Source organism: Nycticebus coucang, chromosome 2 (genome assembly GCF_027406575.1).
Source record: "Nycticebus coucang isolate mNycCou1 chromosome 2, mNycCou1.pri, whole genome shotgun sequence".
NCBI lineage: Eukaryota > Metazoa > Chordata > Mammalia > Primates > Lorisidae > Nycticebus > Nycticebus coucang.
The window spans coordinates 114,661,188-114,687,438 of NC_069781.1; the positions used below are offsets into that span (position 1 = coordinate 114,661,188).

General features: G+C 50.5%; 2 protein-coding genes across 5 annotated transcripts; one reads left to right on the forward strand and one right to left on the reverse strand.

Moving 5' to 3' along the window:
- Positions 1 to 629: 629 nt before the first annotated feature.
- SIRT6 (sirtuin 6) lies at positions 630 to 10,985 on the forward strand. Its single transcript, XM_053579953.1, has 8 exons — positions 630 to 903; positions 2,794 to 2,921; positions 3,357 to 3,539; positions 6,520 to 6,579; positions 7,866 to 7,961; positions 8,042 to 8,122; positions 8,581 to 8,704; positions 8,786 to 10,985. Exons 1-8 carry the CDS (start codon positions 838 to 840, stop codon positions 9,125 to 9,127), a joined length of 1,080 nt encoding a protein of 359 aa, XP_053435928.1. The 5' UTR covers positions 630 to 837; the 3' UTR covers positions 9,128 to 10,985.
- CREB3L3 (cAMP responsive element binding protein 3 like 3) lies at positions 10,589 to 25,337 on the reverse strand. Of its 4 annotated transcripts, none has more exons than XM_053579885.1 (10): positions 25,205 to 25,309; positions 24,171 to 24,299; positions 23,436 to 23,598; positions 21,786 to 21,907; positions 17,759 to 17,896; positions 15,937 to 16,043; positions 13,049 to 13,117; positions 11,848 to 11,932; positions 11,546 to 11,642; positions 10,589 to 11,361 (listed from the first exon to the last, which is right to left on the reverse strand). In XM_053579885.1, the coding sequence occupies exons 1-10, from the start codon at positions 25,229 to 25,231 to the stop codon at positions 11,048 to 11,050; spliced, it is 1,251 nt and encodes a 416-aa protein (XP_053435860.1). In that variant the 5' UTR covers positions 25,232 to 25,309; the 3' UTR covers positions 10,589 to 11,047. The 4 variants fall into 4 exon arrangements, with proteins under 4 accessions (XP_053435860.1, XP_053435854.1, XP_053435847.1 ...); XM_053579879.1 differs by having other exon boundaries at positions 10,590 to 11,361; positions 23,436 to 23,733; XM_053579872.1 differs by having other exon boundaries at positions 10,591 to 11,361; positions 23,436 to 23,736; positions 25,205 to 25,337.
- Positions 25,338 to 26,251: the final 914 nt, after the last annotated feature.

The following is a 26,251-nucleotide window of genomic DNA, read 5'->3' on the forward strand; positions in this document are numbered from 1 at the left end:
TTCTGTAATTCATGTCACCCCCAGCCAGCCCATTCTCTTCATCTAATTCCTACCCATTCTTCAGATCTTTGCTGCATATCCTCTCCTCCAGGAAACCTTCCCAGATGTCCCAGCCTGGCTCAGGTATCTCCTCTGAACTCTCTCATCACCCTGTGCTCTCTGCATCCCCAAATGCTCTCCAATCGCACTCTATCACCATTTCCTGGTTACATGTTTGTGTCCATCACCAGCCACAGGGAAGGGATAGTAACGTTTTTGTTCCCCAGAGACATCAGTACACAGTAGGTGCTCAACATGAGCCCTCATGGCCACCAGCCTCAGTAACTTTGAGCAGCACCTGTCATACTGAATCCAGATCACCTGCCTGGATAACGTACAGATGACTTAGGACGGCGTTCAGGGCCCTTCCTTGGACTGGAGTCTTGGGTCCCCGCCCTCTGGCACTGTTCAAATGGAGTTTAATAATCTGTAAAAAGGGACTAGGGGACATTGATCAGGTGTGTCCCTCATTTTATTTTCTTATATATATATTTTTTTCTGTGTCCTTCATTTCAGAGGTGACTGAAGACCTCTCACGTGGGCGGCCACCCCAATTTCCCGCCCGCGTCAGGGGGCGGCCACTTCCCAGGCCAGCCAATATACCAAAGCGAGCGGACGGCTCCCTGCCAGCAGTTAATATGGCGCCGGTAGCGTCAGCAAGGGACGCGTGCGCCTTGGAGCGGGAGGCAGGACTTGTGGATCAGGACCAAGGCACCTCCTTTTACCCCGTCCCGCCCCGTTTCCGGCGGAAGCGGCCTCAACAAGGGAAACTTTATTGTTCCAGTTGGTTCTGTGAGGATGTCGGTGAATTACGCGGCGGGGCTGTCGCCGTATGCAGACAAGGGAAAGTGCGGCCTCCCCGAGGTGAGCGCGGCCGGGGGTCCCGAAGGTCACCCCACAGGACGGCGGTCTGGGAGAGGCCGTACGGCAGCAGGGCATTGTGGGAATAGCAAGAGACACTGAAGCTAGACAATGGGAGGGACTTCCCAGTGAGGAGGGGGCGGGAAGTGACGCCCCCTGTGCGCGACAGGGGACGTGGACACGCCCAGCTTTGGGGCTATGAGGCTGGTACAGAGGGAAGAGCCTAAATCAGGGGAAGCCTGAAGGGCTGAGGAGTGAGGAGAGAGATGTAGTTCAAGGAGAAAGAAGCGGCAGGAGCCAAGGCTGGGATAAACACACTTGGAGAGAAATTAGGCCAGGGAGGTTTCCAGAGCTGGGCCAGGATGGGATTCAAATGCCAGGCTGAGGAGTTGGCACTTTCTCCTGTGACCTGAGGATGGGCCTTGTCATGTTGCCAGAAAGATCCCTCCAACTACTCACAGGGGAGTGGAGAGACAGATCGTCCCCTCCATGTCCTGTGGGACTTAGGGGTGTCACTTCCCTTCTAGGTCTCCATTTCTTTGCAAACTGGAGGCAAAGATTGCCCCAGTCCTGGGTGGCGCCTGTGGCTCAGTGAATAGGGCACCGGCCCCATATACCGAGGGTGGTGGGTTCAAACCCAGCCCCGGCTGAACTGCAACCAAAAAATAGCCGGGCGTTGTGGCGGGCTCCTGTAGTCCCAGCTGCTCGGGAGGCTGAGGCAGGAGAATGGCAAAAGCCCAAGAGCTGGAGGTTGCTGTGAGTCCTGTGACATCATGGCACTCTACCAAGGGTAATAAAGTGAGACTCTGTCTCTACAAAAAAAATAAAAAAGATTGCCCCAGTCCCATAAAGGCTAGTCCATCATGCATTCTGAGTCATGCATTGTATCACCTCTGATGGCTTGTATGGTAGTTCATACCTGTAATCCCAGCAGGTATGGGAGGCCTAGGTAGGAGGATTGCTGGAAGCCAGGATTTGGAGGCCACAGTGAGCTATGATAAAGCCACTGCACTCCAGCCTGGGTGGCAGAGCAAGACTCTGTGTCTGGAAAGAAAAACAAACAAACAAAAAAGGTCTGGTGGTGTGCATCCTTCCAGAAGCCCTGCTCTCCACTGTGGCTTTTGGTCACTTTACTTCACATTTATTGAGCACCTACTGTGGGCTGGGCACTTTCTAGGCACTAGGATCACAACAGGAAGTAAGACAGACAAAAGCCACTCATTCTAGTGAGGAGACAGACCAGGGCCTGCATTGAAACCAGGTGGCAGGCTCGGCGCCTGTGGCTCAAGTGGCTAAGGTGCCAGTCACGTACACCTGAGCTGGTGGGTTTGAATCCAGCCCGGGCCCACCAAGCTATGAGCTGTGATGCCATGGCAATCTACCCAGGATGACAGCTTGAGGCTGTCTCAAAAAAAGAAAGAAAGAAACCAGGTGGCAGCGATGGAGAGTTGGCATCACTAAGGTAACATTTGAGCCAAACCCTAAAGGAGATGAAGGAGGGAGTCATGTGGGAAGAGTGTGCCAGGTAGAGGAAACAGCCTGTGCAAAGGCCCTGGGGCAGGACCACACCTGGCATGTTGGAGGCACAGTGAGGAGGCCCATGTGGCTGGAGGAGAATGAACGGAGGGTAAAGGGAGAGGGGAAGGCAAGGGCAAGAGGAGACAGAGTAGGTCATGCAGGGCCTGGTGTGCTGCAGGGAGGACATGGGCTTTGACCAAGAGGAAGATAGGAACTATGGAGGGCTATGGGCAAAGGAGGGACATGAGGACAAGCTCTTTTTCCAATCCATTCTCAACCGCAGCAAGGCAAAGATAGCTCAGTCTGTGGCTTGTACATGGCCTTGCCTCTTGGGGACATGTTTTGACGCTTCTTTTGTGCACTCTCATCCCACAGATCTTTGACCCCCCAGAAGAGTTGGAGCGGAAGGTGCGGGAGCTGGCAAAGTTGGTCTGGCAGTCCTCCAATGTGGTGTTCCACACGGGCGCCGGCATCAGCACCGCCTCGGGCATCCCCGACTTCAGGTCTGTGGGCATGGAGGAGATATCCAGACAGGGCCCACCATGCTGCCAGGGGCTTCCCTGCAAGCAACAAACACCTGAACACTGGAACCCATTCTGCTGCCTTCCTCCTGGTGGTGTCCTGGGTATTGGGGAGGGGCAACACCCTTTCCTTTCAGATAAGTTCCTGGAAGCTACATCTACCATTCCACTACCCCATTGGCCAAAGCTTAGTCACTTGATCAGACCTACTTGTCAGGGATGCTGGAAAATGTAATCTTTTCACTGGGGTTCAGTTACCATATTCTCTATTGTTCTCTTTCTCTCTTTCTCTGTCTCTGATCTCTCTGCCCCCATCTCTCTCTGTCTCTTATCCCTGACTCTTTTTTTCTGTTCCTCTTTCCTTGTTCCCCCAAACTCTCCCTCATCCCTTGTTGCTCCCCCATCTGCTGCCTTCAGGGGTCCCCATGGAGTCTGGACAATGGAGGAACGGGGCCTGGCCCCCAAGTTTGATACCACCTTTGAGAGTGCACGGCCCACGCTGACCCACATGGCTCTGGTACAGCTAGAGCGCGTGGGCCTTCTCCGCTTCCTGATCAGCCAGAACGTGGATGGGCTGCACGTGCGCTCTGGCTTCCCCAGGTAACACCCACACCCTGTCCTGTCCCCACTGAGACCTAGGCTCCAGCCTAGCGGTACCTTGAGCAGCCCTGGAAAGCACTTATGGCTCAGTGGGGCTCCACAAGCCAGAGCTATCTTTGTCCCATATTCCCACCTCGTAAACATATCTTGAGCTTTGGGGTCCTCTTTTCCTGCTTCTGGGAGATTCCAGCCCTGAGCTTTCTGGATCTTTCTTGACCAGTTGGTGGGGATTCCTGAGCCCTATGGCCCAGAGCTGTCCCTGCCAGGACCAGAAGCAGAATCTTCCTCCCGGTGAGGCTAAAAGAACATCAAGGGTGACTCGGGAGGCTGAGGCAAGAGAATCACTTAAGCCCAAGAGCTGGAGGTTGCTGTGAGCTGTGATGCCACAGCACTCTACCAAGGGCAACAAGGTGAGACTCTGTCTCTACAAAAAAAAACAAAAAACTTCAAGGGCGGCAGGAAGAATAGTGTCAGGGTCTTGAATGTGTAGTTTATTAGATTTCTAGTATTCTTCACTTTATACCGAATATGAACACTGTCCTGGGGCAGAATGATTTAATAATATTAAGTGTGACCCTCTACTGCCCCACTTTTGCCAGGTCTCACCCCTGGGATAACCAAAGAGAGCCAGGTCAGTTGTTTATATGAGTAGCTGGACACTCCATTGGTGAGGGACAAGGAAGAAGGTTTTTTTTTTTTTCCTGCTTATAAAGGGGAAGGAAACTGCTGTTCCCTTCTCTTGAAATGGGCCTGAGTCCTGATGCCAATCCTGAGAGATTTAGGGATAGAGTCTGGCCAGGGTCTGCAAGCAAGAGAAGAGGCCAGTTCAGGGATTGATGATAAGCTTTATTTATTTATTTTTTTAGAGACAGTCTCACTTTGTCACCCTCAGTAGAGTGCCGTGGCGTCACAGCTCACAGCAACCTCCAGGTCTTGGGCTTGGGCGATTCTCTTGTTTCAGCCTCCCGAGCAGCTGGGACTATAGGCGCCTGCCATGATGCCCAGCTATTTTTTTGTTGCAGTTTGGCCAGGGCCAGGTTTGAACCCACCACCTGAGTGAGGGGCTGGCGCTCTGGTCACTGAGCCACAGGTGCCGCCCAAGGATAGGCTTTATTTTAAAGTAATGGAATGGAGTCTGATCAGAAGCTAGCTCAGCTTACACAGTTTCAAGAGACTTATATTAGTGTAGTTGGAATATGGGAGGGGGTGATGAAAGGGAAGGGAAGTCATCTTTTCTGCAGAGTGCATGATGCTGTGTCCAAGATTGATTTTAGAATTACTGCCCTCCACAAAAGGTGTTAATCTTGGCACGAAGACCTTATCTCTACTGCCAGCCAGGACCAGGGTAGGAGATTCTGATGCTTCCCAGGAACACTGGCCTTAAAGCATTTCAGGAGGGTGGGGAAGGGGTTGCTGTGACCATGTCATTTGGTCTCTGACCTGCTTTCTATCACTAGCTGTCCTCTCAGGATGGCTATACTCTTGTCAGGGTCCTGAGGATTTATGGGAGTATGGTAAAGGGGTTGCTGTAACCATGCAATTTGGTTTCTGGACTGTTTTTTTTCCTCTACCTGTCTCCCAAATAGCTGTACTTTTGTTAGGATCCTGAGGATTTCTTCCTCAAAAATCCTTTGGCATAAGAAATACATTTCTCGGACGGCGCCTGTGGCTCAAGGAGTAGGGTGCCAGTCCCATATGCCGGAGGTGGCGGGTTCAAACCCAGCCCCGGCCAAAAACCACAAAAAAAAAAAAAAAAGAAATACATTTCTCCAGGGGCCAGGTAGTTTGTGCTACCTGCTGCTTTAGTAAAATTCTGGGATATCTTCCATTTCAGCATGGCAACACTTCTCTCTGTCTCTGAGATCTTAGAAAGATCAGAGTAATTAGCTAGACCAATGGTTACAGATCTAACTAATTTTTATGACCTGAATGGACATTTCTAGAAGTGAAAACAAACATTCTACTTTGCAGCAAATACATTTCCTTGGCACATGAGATTAGGGCTTTTGTCTGGAACTTGGAGACACCAGGCTGGTTTTGTTTGCCCACAGAGTTGTCTTGGGGTCACGTGTGTGTGTGTGTGAGAGAGAGAGAAAGAAGGGGTTCCACACTCAGCCCCACCTATGTACAGACAAGAACAAAATGGGCCACAGTTATTTCTTTATATATTGAGCACCTACTGCATGCCTCAGACCATTCTGGAGGAGGGTTACAGAGTGAAGCAGAGAGATAAGAATCCCTGCCCTCCTGGGGTTTACACTGTAGTTGAGGGGAAACAGGCAGAAAACAAAATTAATAAGCAAATTCAACTCTGTGGTAAAAAAAAAAAAAACAGCAGGGGGTGGGGTGGGGTGGCAAGGGAGTTGCAGCTTTTGACAGGGAGATCAGAGAAGGCTTGTCTATGGAGGTGACATTCAAGCGCAGAGAAGATGACCAGGCAGTCCTGGGGAAGAGCCTGCCAGGCCTGATAATTTGATTCCTTAAAACATCTCAAGAGGTGGGGACATTGTTTTCCCATTTCACAGATGAGGACCGAAGCATAGAGAGGTTAGGTAACCTGCCTGAGGCCACACAGCTGGGAGGCAACAAAGCTGGAGCATGATATCATGTTCCTCTGCCTCCAAAGCCCATGCTCTGGGGTCACTTGGGACCTCAATTTCTTCCATTGCAAACTGGGAATTAGAATTCCACAACTGTGGAGGAGTAGGGCAAGCATTTTGTGAGAGAAATGGGCTGCCCATTTGCAAAGGTGGGGTCGGCCTCAAGGGTTCATGATTCCTCAGTCTCAGGTTGGGCCACCTACCCAGAGGTGCACAGCATGTGCACAGGATCTGGAAGAGCCGGAAGAGGAATTTGGTGGGTCTTGTGGATGAGAGATCAGGGAAGGCTTCTTGGAGGAAGAGGCAGCTTACCAAGGCCTGAAGCCTGGGGATTTGGGGAACCCTCCCCATCACTAACCCTCTTCCTTGTCCTCCCACAGGGATAAGCTGGCCGAGCTCCACGGGAACATGTTTGTAGAAGAATGTATCAAGTGTAAGACGTGAGTATCACCTGGGTGGGGGTGAGGGCTTGGCCACACCACCCCCAGGCTGATGCACTGTGTGGCCAGGGTGGTCTCTGCAAAAGGGCCTTGAGACTCAAATCTGATGACGCAAAGACCCAGAGCATATGGGGAAAGATGGGTGTGGCCTCCCAGGGAGATGTTAGGGCTGCCATTATAAATACTACAAACGACTAACTTAAAACAATAGAAATTATCTCACAGTTCTGGAGGCCAAAAATCCAAAATCCAGGTGTCTACAGGACCATAGGGAAAGATTTTTCCTGCCTCTTTCTAGTTTCTGGTGGTGGCTTCAGCTTTGTCTCCATTCTCACGTGGAGACAACTTCTCTGTGTGCCTGTGTCTCTCCTCTTCTCATAAAAACATCAGGCACTGGATAAGGGTCTGCCAGCTCCAGTGGACCTTACCTGAGCTAACCACATCTGCAACAACCCTATTTCCAGTTAGGGTCACATTCTGAATCCCTGGGGTTACAACTTCAGCCCTTTCCTACCATTCTTATAAGTTTTCTATGGGTTTGAAATTTTTCAAAATCAATTTGGAGAAAAATTTTTAAAAGAGAGGATCCCACCTATACTCTGGCCTCAGAGATACCTCCTGCAGGGGAGAGGCAGATGCTCATACCTGCAGGCTCTAACAGAAACAAGGAGACGCACCCAGAGGCCACCTGCCCTGGGGAGGGTTTATTTTTCTCAGAGTTGGGAATCACACCTTGTTGTGGGTTGAATTGTGTCAAAATTATTATTTTTTTTAATAGGGACAGGGTGTTACTATGTTACCCAGGGTTGAGTGTAGTGGGATGATCATAGCTCACTGTAGCTTTCAACTCCTGAGTTCAGGTAATCCTCCTACCTTAGCCTCTTGAGTAGCTGGGACTGCTGCCACCACCACACCTGCCTTATTTTTCTATTTTTTGTAGAGACAGGGTCTATTTCTTGCTCAGGCTGGTCTCCAACTCCTGGGCTCAAGTGATCCTCCTGCCTCAGCCTCCCAAAGTGCTGAGATTACAGGCATGAGCCACCACACCTATGGGGTCCAATCTCTTGAGCACCTTTGTAGGGGACAATTTCCTGCCTGTTCTGTGCTATCAATCCTTTGCAGCCAGCAGGCCACTGGTTTCACTGAGGGCTCCTTGTTCTGGGTTTGTTGTGCTTAGATCTGCCCTCACCCCCTGCTTCCCTGGGAGAATGTCTTACCAAAAAAAATGCAAGAGCCACCCAGGCAGGCTGACCCAGTCCTGTCCCCCATTTCCTATCCCGATACAGGCAGTACGTCCGGGACACAGTCGTAGGCAGCATGGGCCTCAAGGCCACAGGTCGGCTCTGCACGGTGGCCAAGGCAAGAGGGCTGCGGGCCTGCAGGTGAGTAATCCCTCCCCCAGCCCTGGACCCTGGGGATAGCAGTGGGGCTGCTATACCACCCCTCGCCTTCCTCCTCGCAGGGGGGAGCTGAGAGACACCATCCTGGACTGGGAAGATGCTCTGCCTGACCGGGACCTGGCTCTCGCAGATGAGGCCAGCAGGTCTGACCCTCTGCAGGGAAATGGGCAGAAACACAGGCAGCTCTGGCACAGGGCAGGGTGCAGACATGTTCAGGGAGGGCTTCCTGGAGGAGGTGGCAGAGCCAGGTGTTGCACACATGCACCATCCTCACCTCATGACTCTAGGTGGGTACTGCATGAGGTTGATTTTATAGGTGAGGAAGCTGAGGCTTTATCTAAGTGACTCCTCTGTCCTGTGCTACCCAGCCAGGAGGTGACTGAACTGGGATTCTAACCTATGGGTCCAAGCTCTCTACCAAGCTATAAGGCCCTAGGTCAATGACTCTGCCAACAGAAGTGGGGGGCTGAGTCGGGAGCAGGCCAGGCTTGATTGCCTAGGTGAGCAGAGGTGATGTGAGCTGGGCCCTAGGGCTGGCTTCTAGTGTTGGCAGGGCCAAGACTAGGGAGTGGTTGTACTAAGCCCACACTCCCGGCCCCAGGAATGCTGACCTGTCCATCACCCTGGGCACCTCGCTGCAGATCCGGCCCAGCGGGAATCTGCCACTAGCAACCAAGCGCCGGGGAGGCCGACTGGTCATCGTTAACCTCCAGCCCACCAAGCACGTGCGTGCCTGAACCCAGCCCTGCCTAGCTTTCCCCTCTATGCACCCTCTGCCCCTGCCTGACCCATCCCCTCCCCAACAGGACCGCCAGGCCGACCTGCGCATCCACGGCTATGTTGACGAGGTCATGACCCAGCTCATGAAGCACCTGGGGCTGGAAATTCCCAACTGGGACGGCCCCCATGTGCTAGAGAGGGCCCTGCCGCCCCTACCCCGCCCACCCTACCCCAAACTTGAACCCAAGGAGGAGCACCCTGCCCAGCTCAACGGCACAGTCCTTGAAGACCCCAAGCAGGAGCCCACAACTGAGCCCTGCACCCAGGACAATGGCCCTGAGCCTGCCACCCCCAAACAGGAGCGGCTAGACAGCCCTGCCCCCTGCAGGCCCCCCAAAAGGCTGAAGGCTGAGGCAGCTCCCAGCTGACTAGGGTGCTTGGGGAGGGAGGGGCTTTTTGTACAAACCATGGGTTCTTTTTTCCTTATGGTCTCACTTTGTTACTCATATCTATCCTCTGGGGACCTCAGGGCACTGACAGCCAGTATTGGACTGGGCCTCTGGTAGGGGCCTGGGAAAGTTCCACACTCTGGAGTTGTCACCCAGGCACATGCTGTCTGCCCCAGCACCCAGCCTGACTCAGGGTGTTCTGGGGAGGCATGGCTGCGCCCTTCCTGGTTTCCAGCCTAAACAGGAAGGAGCTTTCTCTGTCCCCTGGGCTTCCTGTCTGGACCCCTTACCCCACCCACCCTGTCCCGGCTCTTGGGCTGCCTCCCCAGAGCTGACATTGTGGGCCCCCTGGGAGGGAGCCACACCTCCAAGTGGGACACACAGTAGAGGTTTGCACTGCCTTGCAGAATGGAGGGAGGGAGAGGTGGGTCCACCCAGCTTCCTCCAGGCTTCCAGAAAAGTCTTAAATGCAATAAAAACATAACTTCCACACATCTGAGTGTGTTTTAACTCCTGACTTGTGCCAGGTCCTTATGCCTGGAGGCAGGACTGACTGGTCTTCTCACCCCTGGAGATACCTGCCTATGCTTCTGTTGAAATTCTCACCCACCAGCCTGGGGAGCCTGGGATGGAAGAAGGAGGGCTCACCCCCTAGGAAGGTCCAGAGGGGTCAGGCCAGGCCAGTTTTCTGATATTAATGACAATACCAGCAGCTGATTTTTTTTTTTTTTTTTTTTGAGACAGAGTCTCACTATGTTGCCCTCAGTAGAGTGCCATGGCGTCATACCGCACAGCAACATCAAACTCTTCAGCTTAAGCGATTCTCTTGCCTCAGCCTCCCAAGTAGCTAGGACTACAAGTGCCAGCCCTGGTGTATTGTGGCCAGCACTCTAGCTGCTGAGCTACAGAATTATTCTTTTTTAGAAATCCTTATTCCAGCATGAGAAGCTGGCATTTCTTGAGCACTCAATTAATAGTTATATACTTACTTGCATGTGTTTTTTTTGTTATTGTTGTTGTTAACATTTGCCCCTAGGCTGTGAGCCCCTTAATTAGAGAGGCCGTGTGTTTTGGGTTCGATTGCAGCCCTGTCACCTGGGTATAGCCCAGGTTTCATCCCTCCCTAGCCTGTGTCCTTGGGCTGTCACTGCACTTCCAAAGCCTCCATTTTCCTACCCTTTAAACGAGCCTCAGGCAGGGAGCCGCTGCTGAGGCGCTAGAAAAGCCTTCCTGGGTTCGTCCTGGGCTCCGTGCACCTCCACGAGCTCTGCCGCTCTCCAAGGTGCTGAAGCAGTGCCTAGAGCCTCGCCTGCCGCTGTTCCAGCCTGAGAATCCTGCCCCATGCCTTACTCTCCCAGCCTTCTGGAATATAGGGGGGTTGGGGGGGTGCAGACTCCACTCTAACCCCCACCATCTCCGCCTCTGCACCAGAACAATATTCTGTCAAAATACTTTATTAAGGATCAGGCAGTCTTAGAAAAGGGGGAGAGTTGTTGGCCATGGCCCTCAACATGACCCTGGGGCCAGGGTCTCTGAAGTCTTGGCAGCTTCTTCCTCCCCATGTGTGAGGGAAGGAGGGAGGAGACATGGGGAAGGGATCGCTGAGGCACCTGTTGTGTCTGTGCGTGTCTATCTCTGTATCTGTCTGGATCTGTTTCAGGCTGTGTACAATGCCCGTTTCCTTGTGCACTTGCTCTGTGAAAAGCTCAACCTTTGCCTTGTGTCTGCAGTGGCCTCTGTGAGTCCCTGGGTGTGTTGCTGTGAGTTTGTGCCTTCTCATCCTGGCATCTGTGCCAGGGTCTCTGCCTCGCTTCCTTATCTTTGGGCCTGTCACTGTCCACTACAGCACCCCCAAAGCTGCCCTGGGCAGGGGGCCATGGAGTAAGGTTCCAGCAAGGCTCAAAGCTCATCCCCCACCGCCTCAAGCCCTGTGAGTCCCGGGCTCAGCACTGACTCAGGTGCCACCCAGTCCAGCAGGGTGGGCCGGCCTAGCTGCTCCGTGGAGTTGCCCAAGACCAAGGTTGAATTGTCCAGCTCCTCTGTCGAATTACCTAGGACCAGAGTGTCCCGGAAGCCCCAATCCACCCTGGGGCTATCTGGAGAACCTTTGTGGAGCAGGCCCGACTCGGGCTGGGGTCCTGAGGCCTCGGAGCCTGGCACGACATCGGGGGCCACGCGGGAGGCAGCGTTGTTGTGCAAAGTTCTGGAGAAGACTGATGGGCATGAGGGGAACCATGAGGGAGGGGGTGAGAGTGGAGTCATGCTCTTCTTTCTCTAGCCCTCAGCCTCAGGAAACAGGGGAACAGGGCTCCCCCCTACTCTTGGGGAACTTGGGGAGCCAAAGGGATTTGTGCCCATGGCACAGCCACAGCAGGGGTTTGAAGGCAGGACTCCTACCTCTGACGGGTGCGAAGTCCCCAGGGCTCTCGGCTTTGTTGGAGGTGAAAGGGCTGATGGAGGGGAGGATGATGAGGACGAAAGAGAGCAGCAGGACCTGGCAGAGATGGGGGCGGGGTCACCCCATCCCTCCCCCCTCCTCCTGAGCACTTCCATCTCACAGGCAGAGAAACTGGAGCCATAATGGCCAATTGTGCATGCATGGACACAAGGCCACGCTTGTGCTCTCACCCAACCCACCTCCCCCTGAGCCCCTCTGCCAAGGCCCAGGGCTCCCATCCACCCTGGGGGCCAGGACTCACCGCTATGCAAGTGCCTGTCTGGGCGGACTTGCTAGTGGACTGGACCACAATGGCCTGGAGTTTCTTCAGCTGCTCCAAGAGGGACCTTCGAGGGACAAGCAGGCCTCTAGTGAGCCCTACATGTATAGCCCTCCCTGGTCCTGCTTCCTGCCCATTTCTGGGGTCTCCCAACTCCACTGAAGTCTGAATTCCATCAATCCTACTAACTAGACCTTGCTGATTTTTATTTATTTATTTATTTATTTATTTATTTATTTTTCAAGACAAGAGTCTTGCTCTGTCACCCAGGCTGGAGTGCAGTGGCATCCTCATAGCTCACTGTAACCTCAAACTTCTAGGCTCAGGGATCCTCCCTCATCCTCCCAAGTAGCTGGGATTGCAGGCATGAGCTACCATGCCCAGGTAATTTTTAATTTTTTTGCAGAGACAAGGTCTCACTATGTTGCTCAGGCTGGTCTTGAATTTCTGAGCTCAAGCAACCCTCCTACCTTGGCCTCTCTCAATGCTGGGATTACAGGCATGACCCACCACCTGGCCCCCTGCTGCTCTTGGAAGTCCTAGATCTTACCTCTTCACCTCTACAAATCCCTGTCAGACATTTTACCCACTTATCCACCACCTTTCCCACACCTGCCTTCATCTTTGTTCTCCTGGATGTCAGCCCAGGCCCCTGTCTGGTCCCCACAAAGCCTCTTCTGCCCCCTCCCTCCAGTGGGTTCATACTCCACGCAGCAGCCAGAGGGTATTTTTCAAATGTGAATCGGCCTTTCCCAAACCACTCAACATTCCCCCTGTAATTAAAGTAAAAGTCCAAGTCCTCTCCAGGGCCCACAAGACCCTGAATAACCTGCTCCATCCCCTCTCTGTCCTGGTACACAGTAAATGCACAATAGACATTTACTGAATAGACATGCCCCTTAGGATCAGTGCAGTTCTCCAGCACACCATGCTTCCAGCCTCTGGGCATTGCTTGAGCCATTTCCTGTACCAGAACCACTTTTTCCTACTTAACTCTTTACACATCCTCAAGGCCCCAAGTCTAAATCCCCTCCTCAGTGCAGCCTGCCTCCTTTGTAGGCAGAGCCCTTATTCCCTGCTCCTTCCTGCACCACATGGACTCTCTGCCCTTTATCCCCACTCTCCTACAAGATACTCTGGGCCTGTTTCCCCTATCCTTTGCCCTGGCTAGACCCACACTCACAGATTTTGCTTCTCAAGGTGCAAGACTTTCCTCTGCAACTCTTGATTCTGGGCAGTGCAGGCTGACATCCTGTGGAGATGACAATACAGTGATATTCAGAATATGCCTGTCACAATCTGGCCCAACTGATACCTCCCTGGGAGGCCCCACTTTATAGGTGGGGACCCCAGGGCCAGAGAAAGGAAGTCATTCATCCAAGGTCACTTGGCAAGTCTATAGCAGGGCTGGGATTTGCAGCCACATCAGTCTGGCTCCTTTGTCCCATCTTTGTGTTAGCATAGGGGGCTTCATTCAAAGCAGAGTCCCCAGAATTGGGAGTGGAATGCCAAATTCAGGCAATGATGTTTCTGGAGGGCAAAAGATGAGGGCAATTGGGAATCTAAGGAGGCCTGGGTCATAGCAGTCACCCTCCCTATGACCTTGAGCCACTTTACTCCCTGATCTCAATCCCCTTATCTGTGAAATGGACACAGTTACCCAGGTTAGAGGATGGTTGGGAGAATAACATGAGATACAAATAATTAGCATCTTAGCAGCTTGCACTTAAGAAACAGGACAATAGTGATCATTTCATTTAGGGTTCTGGGTACCTTTTCCATCTGCATTCATCTATAAATGTGGCTTTGATTTAGGCCACTGAGATATAAACTTGAAATGCTTAAATCAGGGAATGAGGATAAACATGAGGTGGGTGTTAGGCCTTGTCTCCACTCCCAAGGCTGAGGTACATGGAACACAGGGAGTGTGGAAGAGAGACCAGAGGATTTTATGGGAAACCTTTGGACCAGTCCTCATCTTGAGGCCTGATCTCATAGATTTACTATAGATTTTTTTTTCTCTTAGGAAGCACGTGGGATTATGTGCTTTGATCTCCATAAGAATCTAGGGTCCCTTTCCAGAAGATAGGCCAGACATGTAGCAACCAGGAGAAAGAATAAATTCCCCTCACTGAAAAGCCCTCTTCTCAATAATTTATGGGGTAATAATTCATAATATTTTGAATATAAATTAGGGAAGACCTAAGGACCAAATGATAATGATGATAATACACATCAAAATGTATGGGATGCAGTTAAAGTAGTGCTAAGAGGAAAATGCATAGCCTTAATGCCATTCTATGAACTGAGTACACACATTTAAAGATTAGCAAAATAACAACAGAATAAAGCCCCTCTCAAAAAAAAAAAAAAAAGGGAAGGATATAATAAATATAATAGTAGAGGCCAGGTATGGTGGTTCACTCACACCTGTAATCCTGGCACTCTGGGAGGCCAACACAGGAGGATCCCTAAGGTCAGGAGTTCAAGACCAGCCTGAACAAGAATGAGACCCCCATCTCTACTAAAAATAGAAAAAAATTAGGTGGGCATGGTGGTACAAGCCTGAGGCAGAATTGCTTAAGCCCAGAAGTTTGAGGTTGCTATGAGCTAAGCTGAGACCCTGCAACACTGACCTGGACATCAAGTGAGACTGTGTCCAAAAATAGAATAGAATAGAATATAAAAATAAAATAAAAAATAAAATCAGTAGAAACGAAATGAACTAGAAAACAAAACAGTGGGGGAAAGAGAGAAACTCAGAGAATAATAGGCAAGTCCCTGGTAAAACTGATCAAGAAAATAAAAGAGAAAATAAACAACATGGGTTTATTTAACCCATTTTTTTTTTTTTTTTTTTTTTTTGGTTTTTGTCTGGGGCTAGGTTTGAACCCACCACCTCTGGCATATGGGACCAGCGCCGTACTCCTTGAGCCACAGGCACCGCCCTTAACCCATGTTTAAAAGAAACAACAAAGAGCATAACTACAGATATTACGGAGATAAAAGATAATAGGACAGCATTATGAATAATTTTATGTCAATAAATTTGAAATGGACAACTTCCCAGAAGAAATATGATACTCCAAACTGACTTAAGAAGACATAGAAAACCCAAGTAGACCTGTAACATTCTGTAAAATTATTCTGGGTTTCAAAAGTGTTGGTTTGCTTTTCATGCTTCTATTAATGAATAGACAGCCTGTGTCTTTTCAGTATCTTAAATATTAAAAATTAAGAGAGAAGTAATTGGGTAAGATTGGGTTTAAGTTGAAAAACTTCTGCCAAAAATGAGATACTGCTGGGAGAGATGGCTTACACCTGTAATTCTAGCACTCTGGGAGGCCAAGGTGGGTGGATTGCCTGAGCTCACAGGTTGTGGAGACCAGCCTGAGCAAGAGCTAGACCTCATCTCTAAAAATAGTGGAGGGTTTGACAGGTGCCTGTAGTCCCAGTTACTTGGGAGCCTGAGGCAAGATAATCCCTTGAGCCCAAGAGTTTGAGGTTGCTGTGAGCTGTGATGTTACAGCACTCTATCAAGGGTGACAAAACGAGACTCTGCCTCCAAAAAAAAAAAAAAATGCACCCAAGGAAGACATAGCAGCTCTGAGAACCAGCATTGCTCAGACAAGGAAATGTCTATCTTCAGTCAGAGAGCCAGAATAGGATGGGTCACACTTTGTCCTTTCTTGGCACCACATCTTCCAGAGCATAAAGGGACCACCAACCTCTTGTTTTGTGCCTTCTCTAGTCATATTTCCATCCCTGCATTTAGTATGAAAAATAGTCCCAGCTACTTGGGAGGCAGAGACAGGAGAATCACTTGAACCCAGGAGTTGGAGGTTGCTGTGAGCTGTGGTGCCATGGCATTCTACCCAGGGCGACAGCTTGAGGCTCTGTCTCAAAAAAAAAAGAAAGAAAGAAAGAAAAGAAAAAGAAAAATAGTTTCTCCCCCAAAGAGAAATCAACTCTAATCTTTCCAACCCTAAAAAGTGTAACTTTTTGGCCACATTGCTCTCTCTGTGGACCTCAGCTTATCCTCTGAGTGTAAAGTCCAGACCCCAGCATTACCGAGTTTCCAGACCATCAATATATTCTTTCTTCTTTTTTCGGCTTTCTTGAGCTGACTGTTTATTCCGGATTTTCCGGCGGATTTTTTTCAGCATTCGCTCCTCATACTACCAAGTAAAAGGGGGAGTGGGATAAGTCAGTCCAGGCAGTCCCTTACTGTTGTCCTATCCCCATAAATTTACCCCATTCGTTTCCCATGTGAGGCACCCAGGATCTGGGGGCAGACTCCTGATGAGTTGAAGACCAGATTTCCTCTCCCTAAACTCTTAAAAAAGAAAAAAAAAAATAGATTGCGGGCGGCGCCTCTGGCTCAGTGAGTAGGGTGCCGGCCCCATATACCGAGGGTGGCGGGTTCACACCCCACCCTGGCCAAACTGCAACAAAAAAATAGCTGGGCGGGTGTTGCGGCGGCAACCTGTGGTCCCAGCTACTTGGGAGGCTGAGGCAAGAGAATTGCTTAAGCCCAAGAGTTGGAGGTTGCTGTGAGCTGTGACGCCACAGTACTCTACTGAGGGCGACAAAGTGAGACTGTCTCTAAAAAAAAAAAAAAAAGATTGCTTCTGGGCAGTGCCTGTGGCTCCCTCCCAGGGTAGGGTACTGGCCCCATATACTGAGGGTGGCGGGTTCAAACCTGACCCCGGCCAAACTGCAACAACAACAACAACAAAAATAGCCGGGTGTTGTGGCAGGCGCCTGTAGTCCCAGCTACTCTGGAGGCTGAGGCAAGAGAACTGCCTGAGCCCAGGAGTTGGAGGTTGCTGTGAGCTGTGTGACGCCACGACACTTTATCGAGGGCGATAAAGTGGGACAATGCCTCTACCAAAAAAATATGTATATATAAAATAAAAAGTAGATTGCTTCTTTTTTTTTGGTTTTTGGCCAGGGCTAGGTTTGAACCCGCCACCTCCGGCATATGGTAACGGCGCCCTACTCCTTGAGCCACAGGCACCACCCTAGGTAAGTTTTTTTTTTTTTTTTTTTTTTAGATTGCTTCTTTTGAATCATCCTCTCCCCAAACTCCTGAAGAGTGTCAAGGAGGCTCTTGAATTCTAACAATTCTTCCCTGTAAAAAGGGAAACTTCAAGCATTGGTTTCACTATGCCACCTTGTGGCCTTGTCTGGGAACATCCTTCTCCCTGGAGCCAGACAGAGTTGAGATTAATTAATATCCTCCAGTGGGAATGGCAAACTCAGGCATTGATACTGAGTGAAATAGGCTAGGGATTATGGCAAGCCAGAGAGCCCAAGAAGCTACTTGGCCATGGATCGTTGCAGGTGGAGGTGTGGGAATATGGGAAAGTTCAAGTTAGTGAATTCTCCTGGTCAGAAAAATGTTAGCAACCAATCTAAACATTTATAAAATGCAGCATAGGCCCATGAAAACATGTCTACAGAATATTCTTGGGCTTCAGGTCACCCATTTTCTAAACTCTGGTCTAAGAGAGGCAATGAAAAAGCATGACATGTACAAAAGATTGTTCTCTGTCCCCAAATTGCTGCTGTGTGTTGTTATTCCTGGGTGTTGAGAATTACCCTCTCTCTGAATTGAATTTAGAATGGGACATCTAGGGTGGCGCCTATGGCTCAGTGAGTAGGGTGCCGGTCCCATATGCCGGAGGTGGCGGGTTCAAACCCAGCCCCGGCCAAAAAAAAAAAAAAAAAAAAGAAAAAAAAATAGAATGGGACATCTAGCTGGTTTCTCTGGCTCTGATGACAGATGCATCCTGGCATTCTAGTGGGAGGGTGTCTAAAGGTGAAACTCAGGGGCAGGCAGCTGCAACAAATGGGGAGTGACCTGGGGCCAGGAGTCCCCCCAACCCACCTTGGTGAGGGGCAGTTGAGTGGGCAGGGTGATGCCTTCTTTGGCCAGAAGCTTCTTTTCATCCTCTGTCAACACCAGCTCCTGACAGTGCCCAGTCCCAGGTCGCAGCAGGTGGGGGGCTGTCAGGTGATGCTGTTGCTATGGAAAAACCAGGGGAATTACACTGGGTCCAGGGACGCCAACGCCCTCCAGGAAATAAAAAGGTGTTAGATCTGAGAAACTATCAATCCTTTTACTGCAAAATCTCCATTGGCAACAAGACTCAAAATAACCAACACACAGACTTTTGACTTGGATGTTCTACTTCCAAGAATTCATCCTACAGTTATCCTCACACATGCGCAAAATGAAATATGTATAGGGCAGCGCCTGTGGCTCAGTGGGTGGGACAGCGGCCCCATATCCCAAGGGTGACGGGTTCAAACCCGGCCCTGGCCAAACTGCAACAAAAAATAGCTGGGCATTGTGGCAGGCACCTGTGGTCCCAGCTACTCAGGAGGCTGAGGCGAGAGAATCACCTAAGCCCAGGAGTTGGAGGTTGCTGTGAGCTGTGTGATGCCATGGCACTCTACCAAGGGCAATAAAGTGAGACTCAGTCTGTACAAAATATATATATATGTACAAGATCTCTCTTTTTTTTTTTTTTTTTTGAGATAGGGTCTCACTCTGAAACCCTGGCTGGAGTGCCATGGCATCCATAGCTCACAGCAACCTCCAATTCCTGGGCTCAAGAGATCCTCTTGCCTTAGCCTTCCAAATAGCTGGGACAGGACTACAGGCACCCACCAAAACACTCAGCTAGTTTTTTCTATTTTTAGTAGAGACAGGGTCTTGCTCTTTCTCAGGCTGGTTTCGAACCCCTCAGCTCAGGTGATCCTCCTGCCTTGACCTCCCAGAAATCTAGGATTACAGCATGAGCCACCATGCCCAGCCAAGGTTTGTCATTTCTTCAACAGTCACTCATTAACTATTTCTTGAGCATGCCATGTACTGTCCTAGACTCTGAACATTGATTGTGAACAGAAAATGATTGTGAACAATAGAAATATCCAGGTCCATATAGGGGACAAGTTAAGAAAGGCCTGGCCCATGCATACAATGGAATACTCAGCTGTGAAAAAGGATGGGGCCCTCCGTATGATGATATGGAACAAGTGCTAGAATGAACTGTCCCTTGTAGTGACCTGACTCCTTACCCATTAGTGCCAATCATTTGCTATGCGTGAGGACAGTGAGATGAATTCCTGCTCCAGTGCAGTCCCAAGGTTGTGCACGTTCCACATCTCAAGGTACTTTTTTTTTTTAAGACAGAGTCTCACTCTGTTGCCCAGGATAGCATGCTGTGGCATCACAGCTCACAGCAACCTCGGGCTTAAATGATCCTCTTGCCTAAGCCTCCCAAGTCTCTGGGATAACAGGCACATGCCACTACGCCCAGGTAGTTTTTCTTTTCTTTTCTTTTCTTTTTTTTTTTTTGTAGAGACAGAGTCTCACTTTATGGCCCTCAGTAGAGTGCCATGGCCTCACACAGCTCACAGCAACCTCCAACTCCTGGGCTTAAGCAATTCTCTTGCCTCAGCCTCCTAAGCAGCTGAGACTACAGGCGCCCGCCACAATGCCTGGCTATTTTTGGTTGTAGTTTGGCCGGGGCCAGGTTTGAACCCGCCACCCTCGGTATATGGGGCCGGTGCCTTACTGACTGAGCCACAGGCGCCGCCCTCTTTTCTTTTTTTTTTTGAGACAGAGCCTCAAGCTGTCACCCAGGACTCACAGCTCACAGCAACCTCCAACTCCTGGGCTCAAGCGATTCTCCTGCCTCCGCCTCCCAAGCAGCTGGGACTACAGGTGCCCACCACAACGCCTGGCTATTTTTTGGTTGCATTGTTGTTTTGGCAGGCCCAGGCTGGATTCGAACCCACCAGCTCAGGTGTATGTGACTAGAGCCTTAGCCGCTTGAGCCATAGGCGCCGAGCCAAAAATGAGTTGTTGTTTTTTTGTTTTTTTTTGGCGGGGGCTGGGTTTGAACCTGTCACCTCCTGCATATGGTGCCAGTGCCCTACTCCTTTGAGCCACAGGCCCCAGTTTTTCTATTTTTAGTAGAGACAGGGTCTTTCTCTTGCTCAGGGTGGTCTTGAACTCCTGAACGTAAGCAATCCTCCCACCTCAGCCTCCCAGAATGCTAGGATTACAAGCATGGGCCACCCTGCCCCACCATCCCAAGGTTCTTGACTTGCACAAAAATGATATGAAAAATGATGAGTTTAGGGCCAGGCACAGTAGCTCACACCTGTAATCCTAGCACTCTGGGAGGCCAAGGTGGGTGGATTGCCTGAGCTCACAGGTTCAAGACCAGCCTAAGCAAGAGGGAGACCTTGTCTCTAAAAATAGCCAGGCATTGTTGCAGGCACCTATAGTCCCAGCTACTCGAGAGGCTGAGGCAAGAGAATCGCTTCAGCCCAAGAGTTTGAGGTTGCTGTGAATTGTGACTCCATGGCACTCTACTGAGGGCAAAAAAGTGAGACTTTGTCTCAAAAGAAAGAAAGAAGGAAGGAAGGAAGGAAGATGCGTTTATAAAATCAGTTATTATTAAGGCAGTCATTCTGCTTACCCATTCTTCAAGGCTTGCTGGAGTGCCACCTCCTCCAGGAAGCCTTTCTGAACCCACAGTGACCTGCAGCCTGTCTCCTTCCTCTGTACAGTTCCATGAGCAGTACATCCCCCCATCTTGATCCTTAGATCATAGAGACTGAGCACAGAACTGGTGCTCCCTTCATGACTCTTAAGTCACCAGAGGCACTCCTGCCTTCCCTAGAGATGGTTGGGGTTTGGCATCAGAGAAATAAGAGCTCAAACTCTGACTCTTCCACTTACATACTGTCTGACTTTGGGTTAGTGGCTTAACTTCTCTGGGCTCTTTCTCATCTCCAAAATGGGGGCACCACCTGGGTTGTCAGATCTGGCTTATAAGTGCTTGAAGTCCGTGCACAATAGGCACAACGAGCCAGATAGGCCAGCCCATGGTTCAAGCACACAGTGACTTCAGCTAATGGCAAACTGAAACTCTCTGTGCCCATTTCCTCACATGTAAATTTAAGATAGTAAAAGCCCCAATCTTCATGGTTGTTATAAATTTATAGATGATAAATTTGAAGTATTTAGAACAGTGCCTGGCATATAGAAGGTGCATAGTGACCGGGAACAGTGGCTCACCCCTGTAATCCTAGTACTCTGGGAGGCTGAGGCAAGTGGATTGCTCGAGGTCAAAGTTCAAGACCAGCCTGAGCAAGAGCAAGTTCACTATCTTTACCAAAAATAAAAAAAAACTATCTAGGCATTGTGACATATGCCTGTAGTCCCAGCTACTTGGAAGGCTGAGGCAAGAGGATTGCTCAAGGCCAAGAGTTTGAGGTTGCTGTGAGCTGTGACACCACAACACTCTATCCAGGGTGACAGAGTGAGACTCTGTCTCAAAAAAAAAAAAAAAATTAAAAAAAGAAGGTGCATAGTAAGTTTTAGCTTTTAATTTTTTTTTCTTTTTTAACTACTAATACTATAGTGGAAAATGTCCTAGCCCAGGAAATATTAATAGTAAACTCAGGACTGGCATATTCTGAATATTCTGTAACCTTGGGGAAATTGCAGCTCCTTTTTGTGAGTCAGTTTTCTAGTCCTTTATTTATTTTTTTTTTTTTTGCAGAGACAGAGTCTCACTTTATGGCCCTCGGTAGAGTGCCGTGGCCTCACACAGCTCACAGCAACCTCCAACTCCTGGGCTTAAGCGATTCTCCTGCCTCAGCCTCCCGAGTAGCTGGGACTACAGGCGCCCGCCACAACGCCCGGCTATTTTTTGGTTGCAGTTCGGCAGGGGCAGGGCTTGAACCCGCCACCCTCGGTATATGGGGCTGGCGCCTTAGCGACTGAGCCACAGGCGCCGCCCAGTTTTCTAGTCCTTTAAATGAGGATATTGGGGATCTATGACCAGCAGTGGCAGCTCTCATGCCTCCAGGGCAGGCGACAGGGCACTCACTAGGTCCACGCTGCTGCTGCTGGAAAGAAGAAGATCTTTCACCGTAAGATTGTAGCATGGAGGCGAGTCTGCTCTCTCTGCCGGCTCCTCTGCATACTGGTTTCCCCCTGGGCTCCACGTTCCTGATCAGGGCAGGCAGAGAGAGATAGAGAGGGTGTCAGGTGGTGGGTGGAGGTGCCCTGAGCTCCCTACCTCTATTTGCCTCCTCCAGAAAGTCTGCCCTGATTGAACCCAAAGTGTTTAGAACTTTTGGTAGAGCTTGGTCTCCCCAAAGCCTGGGTTGTAGGGGACAGCCCTCACCAGATCTTCCCTCTCTCCTCTACTGTAACACCTCCATCTGCCCCACAAGGATAAAGAAGGCACTGGACATTGTCCAGGGACTGATAAGCCTGGAGGGAGTGGCTGTTATCATCCAAGATTATAGGCTAGAGTTGCAGCCAGCCAGGCCTTATCTCCCCCAAGAGGTAGGGATAAGGTCTGATTCACTTCGGGTCCCCCACCCCATCTTGGTGGCTGGCACACACTAGCTATTCAGCTCAGGAACTTCAGGTCAGATAGCTCTTGGCTCTGATCCTTGGGAGCTGTGTGACTTGTATGACTTCACCTCTCTGAGCATAGGTTTTTTTTTTTTTTTTTTTTTGTAGAGACAGAGTCTCACTTTATGGCCCTCGGTAGAGTGCCGTGGCATCACACAGCTCACAGCAACCTCCAACTCCCGGGCTTAAGTGATTCTCTTGCCTCAGCCTCCCGAGTAGCTGGGACTACAGGCGCCCGCCACAACTCCCGGCTATGAGCATAGGTTTTATTAACTGCGCAATGAGACCAATAAGAGCTCCTTGCAAAGCAGGGACAAAGTATGCCTGTGCAGCCATGAATCTCTAGCTAGTGTTCTTCATGGCCCACTAGAGGTGCTGAATCTGTGCTTCCAATAACCTGCTCTAGGTGGGTCACCTTGAGACCTAAGATCCTGTAACTTGATGCACTTTTATCAGACACAGAGGTATCATACAAAGATGCAGGAGACAAGCACGCGTAACATCCTTTGCACTGTGGTTGTCACCACAATGTCTGGTGCCTGAGCCTGCCTGTAGGGGTTGCATCCAGATAGGTAGCATTGGCTTGTTGCTTAAGATCATGGGGACTTGGTCACACTGTCTGGAAAATGCAGCCAGGAGCGATGGCTCACACCTGTAATCCTAGCAGCTCTGGGAGGCCCAGGAGGGTGGATTACTTGAGCTCAGGAGTTCAAGACCAGCCTTCGCAAGAGCGAAATCCTCGGGCGACACCTGTGGCTCAAAGTGGTAGGGCACTGGTCCCATATGCCGGAGGTGGCAGGTTCAAACCCAGCCCCAGCCAAAACCCACAAAGAAAAAAAAGAGCGAAACCCTCGTCTCTAAAAACTAGCCAGGCATGTGGCAGGTGTGTGTAATCCCAGCTACCCGGGAGGCTGAGTCAAGAGGGTTGTTTAAACCCAAGAGTTTGAAGTTACTGTGAGTTATGACACCACGGCACTCTACCAGGGCAACAAAGTGAGACTCTGTCTCAAAAAAAAGAAGCATGGAGTCACAGTAGCATCCACCTCCAAGGGCAGTTATATGTTTAAGCACCTGGAACAAGGAGAGGATGGTGAGCAGACATAGCAAAACTTACCCAAGTCTATGGCCACAGAGGCCTCAAGCACTGGGACAACAGGCTCTGGGGGCCTGGTGGGGCAAAAAGGGCCAGGACAAAAGTTGGAGCAGGGCCCCTTGCCAGGCTCTGTGGGATGACAGCCAGCTGGGGTGGTGGTTGGTCCGCAGCGTGGAGGGGTGTCCTGAGGGTCAGAGGACAGATCTTCAGAGATACCACTGTCACTGGCTGCTGGAGACCAGAGTGGGGAGCTGGGCATCGAATCTCCAGAGCCCAAGATGGAGCTGAGGAAGTCATCAGAGTCAGGGCCTGGAAGCATCTGCTGGGATGGACAGGGAGGGCTAGGAATTAAGAGCTCTATTTTGTGCCTTAGGTTGCTCTGTGACACTGGGCAAACCACTGACCCTCTCTGGGCCTCCAATGTCCTTTCTTCAAGATAGAGCTAATTTTTTTTTTCTAACCAGGGTTGTTAGGGCTTGAATGCAATTATGTAACATGAGCCTTGAGTTTAAGTTTGAACCCAATGCCACATTGCTGTGTGACCTTGCACAAATTACCACGTCTGTCTAGGCCTTCATTGTCCCACTCGTATGAAGGACCAAATGCTACCTCAGACATAACTTGCCCAGCTAAAATCAAGCACCATGCTTCCTGGAACTGAGCTGGCTGGGCTCTGGCAAGTCAAGGGCCTTGGATAGCCTTTGATCCACCCACCCAGAGCTCTGTGGCTCTGGGCATCTGCAGTGGGCTCCTCACCTGGTCCTCAACACGGCTCCAGTCCTCACCCAGCTCAATGTGTCTCAGGATGCCGTCCTGCCGGTCAAACAGGAGATCTAGAAGCTCAAAGCTATCGATGGGTCCCACGGGACAGGTGGAAGACGTCATCTGGGGCATGAGAGACATGTGTAAGGATCACAGGGCCCTCTCACTCCTCCCCACCCGCTAGCTCCTTCTAACTCAAGTTCAGTCACCACTCAGCTGCCAGGTCAGGACAGCTACTGCTCCTCTCTGAACCTCCGTTTCCAAATCCACACTGCGGGCGAATACAGAGGATCCCGTGGCATGAGAGCCAGTTTCTTTAAAAAGTGCTGCAGAGTGGGGAGGCACCTGTGGCTCAAAGGAGTAGGGCGCCGGCCCCATATACCGGAGGTGGTGGGTTCAAACCCAGCCCCAGCCAAAAACTGCAAAAAAAAAAAGTGCTGCAGAGGGCCAGGCGTGGAGGCTGATGGCTGTAATAATAGCACTCTGGGAGGCCAAGGCATGTGGATGCCTGAGCTCACGAGTTTGAGATGAGCCTGAGCCAGAGCAAGACCTCGTCTCCAAAAAAATATAGCCAGGCGTTGTGGTGGGCATGTACTCTCAGCTACGCAGGAGGCTGAAATAAGAGAATCGTTAAGCTCAAGAGTTTGAGGTTGCTGTGGGCGGTGATGCTACAGCACTCTACGGGGGGTGACAAAAGTGAGACTCTATCTCAAAAAAAAAAAGAAAGTACTGCAGAAAGGCCTGAGCTAGAGATGAAGCCAGCCTCTAATGAGTGCCTAGCCCACCTGAGTGCCCCCTTTTGGGAGGCAGGGGGACATAGAAGAGAAAAAAAAAAATGAACAAGAGCAGCAGTCCCCAGAATGGAGGCGAGATTGTATTGGTTGTGCTCTCTCTCTCTCTCTGAGCTTCAGTCTCCCCATCTGTACAGTTTGTTCTTGGGGTGCAGGGGAGGTGCCTTGCAGTTCTGACAGCGTGGGGAGGGTTTCCTGACCTAGACTCCTCTGCCCCCCGGACCTGGCAGTGCTCACCTTTCCAGCTGCTAAATCCCCATTCATGGGTCTGGCCAGTTCTGCCTCCAGACGCTTTCAGGGACCCCACGACCAATGCTCCTGGCCCTGCTCACTCCTCTCTGTGGCTCTGTCACCACCCCTTGAAGGATGCTGAAATAGTCCGAGGCAGCTCCCAGCCCACCCCCAGGTGCCAATTGGTGGACAGGGCGGATGGACAGGGTTAAGGGCCAGTGACACAGAGCAGGCAGGGATTGAGGAGGGAAAACCATTATCTTTTCTGTATTTTGTGCTTTTCCAGCAGCAGTGGGCAAAGGCCAAAGTCTGGGATACCTTAGCTCTGCCGTGACCTCTCCCCTACTTGCGGGGACCTTTTGTCTTCGGAGTTCCCAGACATCAGGTTCTAACATAACCCAGAGCCCCTGAGTGTCCACTCCCAGAACAGAACAAAACCAAGAGGACCAGCCCAGGTCTTTGCTGAAGTCTGTTCTCTGCCAGGAGCTCATCCCAACTGGTAACCTCCTGCCCACTGTTCAAGACCAGCTATTGATTCTTTCTAGAATCTTCTATTGTTCATTTGGTCAAGAAATATTTGTTGAGCCAAACATGTTTCTACCCCAGGGCCATTGTACTTGCTGTTCCCACTGCCTGGAACTCCCTTCCTGTCCCCTCTCCTCCATCTTTGTCACTATACTGACATATTAATGAATATTCGCTATTTCTGAATCAGTCCATGTTGCCAAGAGGCCCTCTCTAATCTCCCCCAACAGACAGCAGCGTGCCCAGATCTCTTTATTATATCATTGTTTCCACTGACTCCACAGACTAGTAGAAATTATCCTGTTTGCTTACTTATCCTTTGTCTTCCTTTACCCCCACCCAGCCCCTGGGGGTGTGAACACCTCAGAGGCCAGGATAGACTCTTTCTTGTTCAGCACTGGGTCCCCCATGTCTAGTAAAGAGCCACACACAGTGAGTGCTTAATCAGCTCTTACTCATTGAGCATCTATGTGCCACTCATTGTCACTGTCACCTGTGACATCTTGCTATGTTGCCCACACTGGTGCT

Bases quoted from the DNA above. Each gene is read 5' to 3' on its own strand.
- CREB3L3 (XM_053579872.1), bottom strand. From the start codon at position 25,231: ATGAATGGGGATTTAGCAGCTGGAAAG. The intron at 23,737-24,170 runs GTGAGGAGCCCA...TGTCCATCCCAG, and splicing joins GGAGCCGTGTTGAGGACCAG to CAGATGCTTCCAGGCCCTGA. The intron at 11,362-11,545 runs GTAGGAGTCCTG...CATGCCCATCAG, and splicing joins GGACTTCGCACCCGTCAGAG to TCTTCTCCAGAACTTTGCAC.
- SIRT6 (XM_053579953.1), top strand. From the start codon at position 838: ATGTCGGTGAATTACGCGGCGGGGCTGTCGCCGTATGCAGACAAGGGA. The intron at 8,123-8,580 runs GTCTGACCCTCT...TCCCGGCCCCAG, and splicing joins CTCGCAGATGAGGCCAGCAG to GAATGCTGACCTGTCCATCA. The intron at 8,705-8,785 runs GTGCGTGCCTGA...CCTCCCCAACAG, and splicing joins ACCTCCAGCCCACCAAGCAC to GACCGCCAGGCCGACCTGCG.